This window comes from Oryx dammah, unplaced genomic scaffold, assembly GCF_014754425.2.
Source record: "Oryx dammah isolate SB20612 unplaced genomic scaffold, SCBI_Odam_1.1 HiC_scaffold_5, whole genome shotgun sequence".
Classification (NCBI taxonomy): Eukaryota; Metazoa; Chordata; class Mammalia; order Artiodactyla; family Bovidae; genus Oryx; species Oryx dammah.
Genome location: NW_024070189.1, coordinates 62,600,616 through 62,613,195, shown reverse-complemented (window position 1 = coordinate 62,613,195; position 12,580 = coordinate 62,600,616). Strand labels below are relative to the sequence as shown.

Sequence of the window (12,580 nt, the reverse complement as noted above, 5' to 3'; positions counted from 1 at the left end):
TCTCAGCACAGTTGCAGTGTGATAGTGAGAATACAGTAATTGCCTAGGAATAAGCCTGGCACGTGCACTGCTTCCTTGGACCTTTCTTCCTGGAAACTCACCCCGACTACCCCCTCCCCCATGCAAACTCCAGAACATGCCACTCCCTTACACTTCCATCAGCTGGTCCCAGGTTCAGCGATGGCATCATCACTGTGTCTTGCTGTTTCGCCATAGCTCTCTGAGAACAAGTTCCTTCTTATCTGGGGCTTCGCTGGTGGGTCAGATGGTAGAGAATCTGCCGGCAGTGTGGGAAACCTGGGTCAGAAAGACTCCCTGGAGAGGGGAATGACAATCCACTCCAGTATTCTTGCTTGGGGAACCCCATGGACAGAGGAGCCGGGTGGGCTACAGTCCACGGGGTCGTAGCAAGTCGAACATGACTGAGCGACTAACACTTTGACTTTTCCCTCCTGCTTATCTCTGTATGTCTAGTGCCAAGCAGTGCCTATCAATGCATGAAAGTGAAAGATTCCTGTCAAAATTGTCTTAAGCTGTTTCTCATTTTCTGATGTTGTTATTGCATACAGTTAAAGCAAAATATAGAATGGAAATGTGGGGGAAATTACCACTTAACATTGTTTACTTTTTACAGAATGAAGAGGAACCGTTTATCTTTCATGAATAAAGTTCTCCGGTCCTCACCTGCAGTGAAACAGCCAAGACTTGGGTGCTGTTCTCCTCTCAGCCAGGCTCACATGCGTGCTGCTCGTCTGGACTGGGGGAGTTTGCCCCACCACGTAGTATTATGTGTTTTTCAGTATCTTCCTTTAATAGATAGAGCCCGGGCATCTTCTGTCTGTAGGAGATGGAATGAAGTTTTCCACATACCTGACCTTTGGAGAAAGTTTGAGTTTGAGCTGAACCAGTCAGCTACTTCATATTTTAACTCCACTCATCCTGATCTCATTCAGCAGATCATTAAAAAGCATGCTGCCCATCTCCAGTATGTCAGCTTTAAGGTAAGAAAAATAAGCAGTACATAAAAGCAATGACTTAAGTTTTGTTAGTATTTGTGTTAGATCATTATATTGAAACAGTCAGTGAATTTTTCAGAATTCTTATCCCAAACAATTTCCTGTTTCTTTGTTGTTACTTGCATAGATTTAGATGTAGTAATTGAGCTACAGTTGAATAAACTTCAGCTTCCTTCACGTAGATGCCATTATTAAAATTCAGTTAATCTTACAAGATTCGCAAGTATAAAGTGCTTAGAAAGTTCATTTGTCATCATCTCTGCTTTTCCTTTTTTGTCGAATATAGTGTGTATTAGAGAAAAAATACTCATTTATTTTATAGGTTGAAGGGATAAGAACAGTTTTGTAGTTGAATATTGAATTCTGTTAAATAATTATATTGCCAGTAACCTTCTAATGTTACATTCTTGAAATTAAGATTTTAAATTGTCTTTGTAGGTTGATAGTAGTACTGAGTCAGCAGAAGCTGCCTGTGGTATACTTTCTCAGCTGGTAAATTGTTCTATCCAGACTTTGGGCTTGATTTCAACGGCCAAGCCAAGTTTTATGAATATGTCAAAGGTAAAGATGATTTTTTTGTGAGATCGACTACAATTCTTAAATATTATTGATATTTTATTGAACTAGACAAACATAGGGCTTCCCAGATGGTGCTAGTGGTAAAGAATCTCCCTGCCAATGCAGGAGACACAAGAGATGTGAGTTTGATCCCTGGGTTGGGAAGATTCCCTGGAAAAAGAAATGGCAACCCACTCCAGTATTCTTGCCTGAAAAATTCCATAGACAGAGGAGCCTGGAGGACTACAGACCCTGGAGTTGCAGAGTCAGACATGACTGAGCAACAGCATGCATTCAGTCAAACATAATTCTTTTCCTAAAAACAGATCACAACCTTACTTGCATTCAAATAATTACTTAAAGCAGGTTTTTGTTGACTAGCACTTAGATACACATTAGATATTTTTGATGAGATATCTAATGCATGGTTTCATTCTTTAGATCTATTTTGTAATAACTGTTTCACAGCAGATGTCATTAATATAAAATCTAGGTGTTATATTTAGAATTTCCAAGGGCCAGTTTACATAGTTACATTGTAGAGTGTGTAGGGTGAATAGTGGATATCTTTCCTGTAATTCTATAGTTGCTCCATTGGAGGTGGAACAGTGTAATATTTAACTAAATGTACTATACTGATTAGGATAATGTTGGCATCCTTGCAGTAGAAATTCCAAAGTAACAGTAGCTTGAAAACATGACTGAGGTTCATTTCTCTTACACTAAAGAAATCCATAGGTGCTGCAGTCCCTAGCTGTGGACTGGCTGTCCACTAGGACTGTGGAGCCCACATTCTGCCTAGGCACTTCCTTTCTCTCCATGGTGTTTTCTTCATTTTCATTTCCCAAGATGGCTTTCTGTGCTCCAGCCATCACGTCCTTGTTCTAGACCGCTGGAGGAAATAAATGGGGGGAGAAGAGTGTGCCCTCTCCCTTTCAAGGTGTACAAGACTAGCCATAAGTACCACACAGGGCTTCTGTCCGTCTTACTGGGCAGCTTAGCTCCATGGCCACAGCACATCTGTGGGAAGCAAGGAAAGTCTTTTAGCTGGGTGGCAATATGCCCAGCTGAAAATTAGAACCAGATTACCAAAGAAGAAAGGATGATGGTTCTTATGAAGCAACCAGCAGTCTCTGCCACAGAAATTAATGACTGCCTTCTCTTCATTCAGGCTTTGACTTGAATGCCATGTCCTCGGAGAGGTCCTCCTTGACCCATTTTGCTAAAACAACACCCCCTCCTCTAGTTACTCTCTGCAGTGTTTTATTTTCTTTACATCATTTATCAGAACTTGTAATCACCTTATTTATTTAATGTTTACTCTTCTTCTCCTCAAACAGAAGACATCAGCTTCTTGAGGGCAGGGATTCTCTTTTTCTTATTTACCATAATAAACCCAGAATTAGAATAGTGCCTCATATATAATAGCACTGAACTCTGGTCGTCAGTAAAACTGACTAATGGAAACCTTCCTATAGAAGAGGATGGAGGAATAGCAGCATCTCCTTTCTCATTAACTGGGTCATGGCTCTCTTTTAGAATGCATTTCTGCTAGCCTGTTAATCTTTTTAAGAGGTATGCTGAAAAAAATGGGTCACTTGGGGATTCAAATAATCAGATGAAAACTTACTGCTTCTAAAGAGTTACTTCCTTGTTTATGAGATAGGGAAGCAGATTAGCCTGAAATTCTTAGATTCTGGGCTGTCTCTCTGCTGCACATCAGCTCCCAGGGCCAGCTTCTGGGTTAGCTGAGGCAGTCACCAGAGGCTTCATTCCAAGCCCCGCCTCCACATAAAATGAGCTCTGCAGCTTCTGGCAAAGTTGTGGATGTCCCTGTGCCTCAGTTCTTTCATTTGCAGACTGAGGGAAAGTGATACATGGATACAGAATTTTGATCTGCCTGAGAAATACTAACCTAGAGACTTCCATTATGGTTCAGTGGTTAAGACTTTGCCTTCCAGTGCAGGGGATGTGGATTCAATCCCTGATTGGGGAGCTAAGATCCCATATGCCTTGTGGCCAAAAACTCAAAAACATAAGAACAGAAGCAGTATTGTAATAAATTCAATAAAGACTTTGAAAATGGTCCACATTTTTTAAAAAAATCTTAAAAAAAAGCACTAATACATTGTTACTCTAATGAAATATGTACTCTAATGCTTAAATGTGTCCTTCAGGACTGAAAGACTCCTATGGAAGCTGATTAAAAGTGAAATAAACCTTACATTTCTTAAGGAAAAAGAGTGAACTGTTTCTTTTCGTCTAATTATTTTTGGCACCATAAAGTTTATTAGAACTATTCAAAACCTTAAAGGACAGTGCCATCAAGGTGTTGCATTCAATATGTCAGCCAATCTGGAAGACCCAGCAGTGGCCACAGGACTGGAAAAGATCAATCCTCATCCCAATTCCCAAGAAGGGTAGTACTAAAGAATGTGCCGAACATCGGATAATTGCCCTCATCTCCCATGCTAGTAAGGTCATGCTAAAATCTTGCAAGCTAAGCTTCAGCGTTTTGAGAACCAGGAACTTCCAGATGTCCAAGCTGGGTTTAGAAAAGGAAGAGGAACCAGAGATCAAATTGCCAACATTGAGTGAATCATAGAGAAAGCCATGGAATTCCAGAAAAACACCTACCTCTGTTTCATCTACTACTCCAAAGCCTTTGACTGTGTGGATCATAATAAATTGTGGAAAGCTCTTAAAAGAGATGGAAATACCAGAGTATCTTACCTGTCTCCTGAGAAACCTGTATGCAGGTCAAGAAGCAACAGTTAGAATCCTGTATAGAACAACTGACTGGTTCAGGATTGAGAAAGGAATACAATAGCGTTGTCTGCTGTCACCCTGTTTGTTTAACCTATACGCTGAGCATATCATGAGAAATGCTGGTCTGGATGAGTTACAAGCTGGAATCAAGATAGAAGGGAGAAACATCAACAATGTTAAATATGAGGATGATACCTCTTGATGAGGGTGAAGGAGGAGAGTGAAGGAGCCGGCTTAAAACTAAATATTAAAAAACTAAAATCATGGCATCTGGCCCCATTACTTCATGGCAAAGAGAAGGGGAAAAGGTGGGAGTAGTGTCAGATTTCCTCTTTTGGGGCTCTAAAATCACTGTGGATGGTGACTGCAGCCATGAAATCAGAAAATGTTTGCTTCTTGGCAGGAAAGCTGTGACAGACCTAGACAGTGTGTTGAAAAGCAGAGACATTACTCTGCCGACATGTCTCTATAGTGGTCTTCCCAGTGGTCATGTATGGTTGTGAGAGCTGGACCGTGAAGAAGGCAGAGCACTGAAGATATGATGCCTTCAAACTGTGGTGCTAGAGAAGATTCCTAAAAGTCCCTTGGACAATAAAGAGATAAAACCAGTCAATCTTAAGGAAAATCAGTCCTGAATATTCATTGGAAGGACTGATGCTGAAGCTGAAGCTCCAGTATTTTGGAGAAAAAGCAAGAGAATTCCAGAAAAACATCTGCTTTATGGATTATGCCAAAGCCTTTGACTGTGTAGATCACAACAAACTGGAAAATTTTTCAAGAGATAGGAATACTAGACCACTTTACTTACCTCCTGAGAAATCTGTTTTGCAGGTCAAGAAGTAGCAGTTAGAACTGGAACTGGTTCATGAAACAACAAACTGGTTCCAGATTGGGGAAGGAGTATGTCAAGGCTGTGTATTGTCACCTTGCTTATTTAACTTATATGCAGAGTACATCATGAGAAGTGCCAGCTTGGATGAAGCGCAAGCTGGAATCAAGATTGCTGGGAGAAATATCAATAACCTCAGATATGCAGATGATACCACCCTTATGGCAGAAAATGAAGAGGAACTAAAGAGCCTTTTGATGAAAGTGAAAGAGGAGAGTGAAAAAGCTGGCCTAAAACTTAACATTCAAAATATTAAGATCATGGCATCGGGTCCCATCACTTCATGGCAAATAGATGGGAAAACAATGGAAACAGTGACAGACTTTATTTTCTTGGGCTCCAAAATCACTGCAGATGGTGACTCCAGCTGTGAAATTAAAAGATGTTTGCTCCTTGGAAGGAAATCTGTGATCAACCTAGACAGCATATTAAAAAACAGAGACATTACTTTGCCAACAGATGTCCTTCTAGTCAAAGCTATGGTTTTTCCAGTAGTCATGTATAGGTGTGAGAGTTGGACTATAAAGAAAGCTGAGTTCCAAAGAATTGATGCTTTTGAACTGTGGTGTTGGAGCAGACTTGGGAGTCCCTTGGACTGCAAGGAGATGGAACCAGTCAATCCTAAGGGAAATCAGTCCTGAATATTCATTGGAAGGACTGATGCTGAAGCTGAAACTCCAATATTTTGGCCACCTGCTGCAAAGAACTGACTCCTTGGAAAAGACCCTGATGCTGGGAAAGATTGAAGGCAGGAGGAGAAGGGGATGACAGAGGGTGAGATGGTTGGATGGCATCACTGACTTGACAGACATGAGTTTGAGCAAGCTCCGGGAGTTGGTAATGGACAGGGAAGCCTGGCATGCTGGAGTCCATAGGGTTGGAAAGAGTTGGACATGACTGAGCAACTGAACTGAGCTGATGTGAACAGCTGACTCATTGAAGTTCGTGATGCTGGGAAAGATTGAGGGTAGAAGGAGAAGAGGAGAGAGAGTGAGATGGCTGAATGGCATCACTGATGCAGTGGGCACAAACTTGGGCAAACTTTGGGAGATGGTGAAGGACAAGGAGGCCTGGTGTGCTGCAGTCCATGGGGTCACAAAGAGTCACGCATGACTGGGCAACAACAGCAAAGTTTAGTAAAGAGGTTTAGCTGTCCACCATTGGAGAATGTGTGTAACTCAGTTTACAGTTGTATAAACCATTGTTTTCTTGTAAAGGAATTACGATGTGTAACCAGTTTGGTCCTTCTGATAGGGACAGTAGAGCGTTTGATAGAATCCAAGTTGATTTTGAAAAGGAAAAAATGTGCATAGATTTGTTTTCTAGACTTTCTATCTGTGTCAAAAAATACTGGATCTGAAAAGTTCTGAAACTCCACCCATTATGAAGTCAAACTGTAACTAAACTTTTGTTTGTCAGTCTTCAAAACAGAGAGTTTTCAAAATGTATCTTTGTTTAGATAATTTGCTAGAAAAAAATGTCTCTGAAGAATGTGACATCATTTATTCATCAACAGTAAATATTGACTTTTACTATGTGCTAGATACTATTTTAGGTGCTAGAAATACAGGAATGAATATAACAGATAAGAGTTTATTTATCCTAGACTAGGGTGTTGACTCAGACCAGATAGTAAATTTTAGGCTTTGTGGGTCCTATCATTATGCTCACTTCTCGCATTGTAGTGTGAAAGCAGAGCAGTACATAAATGAGTCCCACATTGCTCTTCTGTGGTCAAACTTAAATTATGGACACTGAAAGAGCTTCACTTAATTTTTACATATCACAAAGTACTCCTCTTTAAAAATTTTCTTTGAATTATTTGAAAATATAAAAACCATGCAGTGGCTTAGATGATAAAGAATCTACCTGCAATGTGGGAGACCTGGGTTTGATCCCTGGGTCCGGAAGATCCCCTGGAGAAGGGAATGGCGACCCACTCCAGTATTCTTGCCTGGAGAATCCCATGATCAGAGGAACCTGGTGGGCTATAGTCCATGGGGTCCCAAAGAGTCAGACATGAATAAGTGACTAACACTTTTCATACTTAACTCATGAGCCATATGATAAAGTGGACTGGACTTGGCCAGTGGGCCATAACTTGCCAACCTCTATTCTAGGAAATACATAAGATTATATCCTTTTAATGTTGAAAAATAAATCCTTAAGATTGAAAATAATTGGAAGATGTGTTTATGAAATCTTTGAAACTTCTTCCTTTCTCACTATTCCATTTAGCAATGATAAAAGTAATAAAACTATACTTTGCTATTTCTCCTGGCTGATGGCACTATGAAAAGCAGTAATATCTTGATCACTTATTATTATGCTATTATAAGCTTATATTGATATATTAATAAATAGTTTTGATGAAATTCTTGCAGCTGTAGATTTTAAAATAATGTTTTTGTAATTTTCTCTTATTGTCATGCTAGTCTCATTTTGTGTCAGCACTTACAGTTCTTTTTGTTAACTCAAAATCATTGTCATCAATCAAAATTGAAGACACGCCAGTGGATGATCCTTCTTTGAGCATTCTTGTGGCCAATAATAGTGATACTCTAAGACGCCTAAAAATGAGTAGCTGTCCTCATGTTTCATCTGATGGTAGGTTTTATTTTTAAGCTCATATACTGTTTTTATTATAGTAATAGTAGTAATACAATTTCCTGTTGAAAACTACATGCTTATGAGATGTAATTCATCAATCTTTCTTTCAAAAGAACTCAGTGTATTGATATAAGCTAAATATAGTTTAAATTGCTTCTCCTAAGAGTATCTTACTTATATATATATTTTTATTGTATGTATAATTATATGAGGCTTTTCGGGTGGTGCGGTGGTAAAGAATCTGCCTGCCAATGCAGGAGACGGAAGAGATTCAGGTTCAGTTCCTGAATGGGGAAGATCCTCTGGAGAAGGAAATGGCAATCCACTCCAGAATTCTTGTGTGGAAATTTTCAGACAGAGGTGCCTGGAGGTCTACAGACCATGGGGTTGCAAAAGAGTGTGCATATGTGTACGACTAAGTACACATATACACACAATTATTTATATATATACACACACACAAATACAGATTTGCATGCAAATTATATATATATACATATATGTATATATATATATATATATCAGCATCCATCTCCTCAGAAATCATTAGCTGTCTATTCTAGGAAATAATGAATAACTGATACAAATTTAAATTCACAAAATGTTGTGTTAGTATCCATACTCTTTGTGTTTAAAGATTTTTCCCCCATTTCCTGCAGGAATCCTTTGTGTAGCTGACCATTGTCAAGGTCTGAGAGAACTGGCATTGAATTATTACATGCTAAGTGACGAACTTCTCCTGGCGCTTTCAAATGAAACTCATGTTAACCTTGAGCATCTTCGAATAGATGTTGTGAGTGAAAATCCTGGACAAATTGAATTTCATTCTATTAAAAGACAAAGTTGGGATGCACTTATTAAACACTCCCCTGGAGTGAATGTTGTTATGTACTTCTTTTTATATGAAGAGGAAATGGAGACGTTCTTCAAAGAAGAAACCCCTGTTACTCATCTTTATTTTGGTCGATCAGTAAGCAAAGAGATTCTAGGACGGCTAGGTCTTAACTGTCCCCGACTAGTAGAGTTGGTTGTATGTGCTAATGGTATTCAGGTCATTGATAATGAACTTATTTGTATTGCTGAACACTGTAAAAACTTAACAGCCTTGGGCCTCAGTGAATGTGAAGTTAGCTGCACTGCATTCATTGAGTTTGTAAGACTGTGTGGGAGAAAGCTAACCCACCTCTCCATCATGGAGGACGTTTTGATACCTGATGATGTTTGTAGCCTAGATGAAATTCACATTGAAGTCTCCAAATACCTGGGAAGAATATGGTTTCCTGATGTCATGCCTCTCTGGTAATTGACTACTGAACCAAAGATTCTTAACTTTTTTTTTTTTTTAATCTATAAGATTAGCTTCTTTCTGTCTATGCACATATAAATTTTAAGATGCGTTGATGAAATGTGTTAGGTAAAATCTTGTATTGTTTACAAACTGTCTTAGTGGATTATAGCAGAAGCATTTGAGAAACTATGAGCGATTTGAAAAGGCAGAAATCGTAAATAGAGCACAGACACTGTATGGTGGGTTAGATAGTTGATAGCTGCTGCTGCTGCCAAGTTGCTCTAGTCGCGGCCGACTCTGTGCGACCCCATAGACGGCAGCCCACCAGGCTCCCCCGTCCCCGGGATTCTCCAGGCAAGAACACTGGAGTGAGTTGCCATTTCCTTTTCCAATGGGTGAAAGTGAAACGTGAAAGTGAAGTCACTCAGTCGTGTCCGACTCTTTGCGACCCCATAGACTGCAGCCTACCAGGCTCCTCCGTCCTTGGGATTTTCCAGGCTAGAGTACTGGAGTGGGGTGCCTTCTCCAGAAAATCAGTTTCTAGATAAGTTCCTCAGCCTTCCTTGAAGGCATATTTTGACTTGCTAAATAAATTTGTAATACTGAGCTTTGGATCCCTTAAATTATGTCGCTTACAATTTTATATTGTTGACTGTTTCTTTTTCGACTTGGTATTAATATACTTTACAAAATAGTATTAGAAACTAAGAGTACAATCAAAGTAGAGATACAGAGGCTGGCTTAATTGTACTCTATTTTTTAGCGGTATATAAGATCATGTTATGATTGAGTAAATAACTTGTAATTTCTCGTGCATTTCGAATTCTACTTTGTTGTATTAACTTGGGAGAAAATGGGCATTAGAGTACCATTAAATAACACTAATTCATTTTATAAAGGTACTGTGATTGTAATTGGTTAAACACACTACTGAGATCAAAAGTAAATTTTTTAGAGGGTGTTTGTGAGGGCATCAGCATTTACTGGATATATTTACTGTGTATCTGAAACTATGCCAGATCCTTTGCAGAAGTGGTTGTTTAATTAGTAACACAGCCAGAACTCTTAAATGGCTATGATTAATTGCCTTTAAGATGAATATGGATCCTTAAAATGACCCATAAGACCCTACAGGTTCTGGCTCCTGGCTTCTCCCTGCTTCTTTGACCTTGTTTCCTCCCACCAGGTGCCCTTTGCCCTTCTGTTCTCATCCTCTTTCAGTTCCTTAAAATTGCCATGCACCCTCTAGTCAGAGCGCATTTGTACCTATTCTAGGCAGATTTTAAAGTCATATGTTATTGCTAATATGCCCTGAGTGTGATAAATGTCACAAAAATGTAATAAATCTTCCCTGTCCAGCTATGGCCTCTAAAATTGACCACTTATCTTGTTCTTCCATTAAATTACTTTCTTTCAGAAAACTCAAAACATTTTCTAAATAAAGATGGATTTTATAGTCATTTAAGCTAATATCTGATACCAAAATTTAAGTATATGTTATAATCACCTTCAATAAAGAAAATTAAGTTACTCAGTGCTGTTACCTCCCTGTCATTTGAACCTGTGCAGTGCTTCAGACTGAACATTTTAACATTCAAGCCTAAAGGAAAAGCTTCTGATACAGTGCACCAGAGGGCGCTATATTCTAGTGATTCTGAGGAAAGAAGTCTAAAGTTTGCATTTACGTTCAACAGATAGGAATGCCTGTGGGAGGCTAGGCAGAAACCAGCGTTTTTGCTCTTCTTTGGAGAAGCTGTCTGTGCTGGGTAATGAGTGTGGTTTCTAAAACAGTCACTTCAGAAGGTTGATTATTTAGAAGGCTAAGTGTATATGTCATTGTTCAAACATTTTAGAGCTCCTTTTGAAACTGCCTTTGAAATCTGTATGCTATTTCCTTTTTTGTGATCTCAATGGGAGCACAGGCTTTGCCTTTTGAAGAAAAATGTAATCTTTGGGAATGCCCTAAAGTTATTTGGCACTAGGGAGATGAATAAGGTAGATGATCAAACCAGACAGTGCCGGTGTTGCAGTTTTCTTCTTTTTAACCAAAACTTAAACTTGTAATTTGCTAGCCTTGTATAAGATGTTATGACACAGTAGAGAAGAGTATCTAACTGGATATGAGAAAGTACTGATGGTGTTGTATAGACTCTAAACTATCTGAGAGCCGTCAGTGAGTCTTCTTCCTGGATACCCACCCAAGTCCCGTTGCCTCTATAACGTCTTATTCATAATGATAAATACTCGTGAAGTCACCTCCCAACCATAAAACTACAGCATTGATAGTAACTTAAATTTTTCTGTGTGGTCCTTCCCTATCCAGTCCTGAGATAACTAGTGTTGATTATTTGCTCGATTTCCTTTTTATATGTTTTTATCACATATACATGTGTTCCTAAAAATTCTGTTTTGGCTTTAGTTGCTTTGACTTTATAAAACAGTATCATGCTATATGCCCTTTTGAGCTTTTTAAATGATTCATCTATTTTGTTATGTTTAGCTGAGGTTCATTTATTACGACTGCTGTATAATATTCCATTTATAATGAGACCACAGTTTATCCACCTGACTATTGACAGGCATTTGAGTTGTTCCAGGTTTTGCTATGACAAATAGTAATGTTATGAACATTCTTGTACACAGGTGCTAGTATACCAATGCAGCCCCTTCTCTTTAGTAAAAAAAGTTCAGTTGACTGCATTTCCAATAGCAAAGCTACACTAGGAATGGAGTCATTCTACTGGAGTTTTCTACATTCCAAAGAGTTTAAGCAAAAATTCATGAAAGTTTCCAGAAGGAGGAATTCACCTCATTCATTTCTTACTGACTGACTAAGATCTACAGAGCCGTATCATTTCTGGTCCTTTGAATAGTCATATGGTCTTATTTCCCTTTTATACTTGTTGTCAGCATAACCAGGAAAGAGTCATAAGGATATACAATGATGTGTAAAAATAAGTAGCTGTTACAGGCATATGGCTCGATGAGGCTGACGGACTTGGTTGCATGAGATACTTCTGGTCAGGGTAGATCTCTCTCTCTTTTTTAGTATTCCTTGTAATGTAGACTTTCTGAAATCAGTGTTCCACATTACCTTGTATTACTATCATTCATTACCTGGAAGATCGACAGCTTATATAGAGTGTGGGAATGTGTGGATGTAAAGACTGGCAAATTCTGTCTTATCCATGTAAACCCTTCACCCTCCAACCACTTTGGGTATTGCTGAAATACCCAAAGTGGTTGGGAATACCAATGCCAAAACCTGAGGGTATTCCTGAAATTCTTTACTGCTTTGACTCAAAAGAAGCCTTGAGTTTATTCACTTGGTAGTTATGAACTTTTATGTGTCTAGCATTATTCAACACTCTGATCTTGTGCCCTAAAAACACTTCAGGTTTTTTTTAAATATTTTCAAGCAGAAAGCTAGTTTTAGAAATATCAACATTG

The 12,580-nt window shown here is 38.9% G+C and overlaps 1 protein-coding gene across 1 annotated transcript; it reads left to right on the top strand.

Moving 5' to 3' along the window:
- The first annotated feature begins 411 nt into the window (after nt 1–411).
- LOC120863631 (F-box/LRR-repeat protein 21) lies at nt 412–12,549 on the top strand. The gene is made up of 4 exons (XM_040240038.1): nt 412–1,001; nt 1,455–1,577; nt 7,668–7,839; nt 8,502–12,549. Exons 1-4 carry the CDS (start codon nt 636–638, stop codon nt 9,143–9,145), a joined length of 1,305 nt encoding a protein of 434 aa, XP_040095972.1. The 5' UTR covers nt 412–635; the 3' UTR covers nt 9,146–12,549.
- The last annotated feature ends 31 nt before the right edge of the window (nt 12,550–12,580 follow it).

What these genes read in the sequence shown, in the direction of transcription:
- LOC120863631 (XM_040240038.1), top strand. Translation starts at nt 636, where the DNA reads ATGAAGAGGAACCGTTTATCTTTCATGAATAAAGTTCTCCGGTCCTCA. An exon ending in GTTTTATGAATATGTCAAAG is followed by an intron (nt 1,578 to 7,667) that starts GTAAAGATGATT and finishes TTGTCATGCTAG; the next exon opens with TCTCATTTTGTGTCAGCACT. An exon ending in TCCTCATGTTTCATCTGATG is followed by an intron (nt 7,840 to 8,501) that starts GTAGGTTTTATT and finishes CATTTCCTGCAG; the next exon opens with GAATCCTTTGTGTAGCTGAC.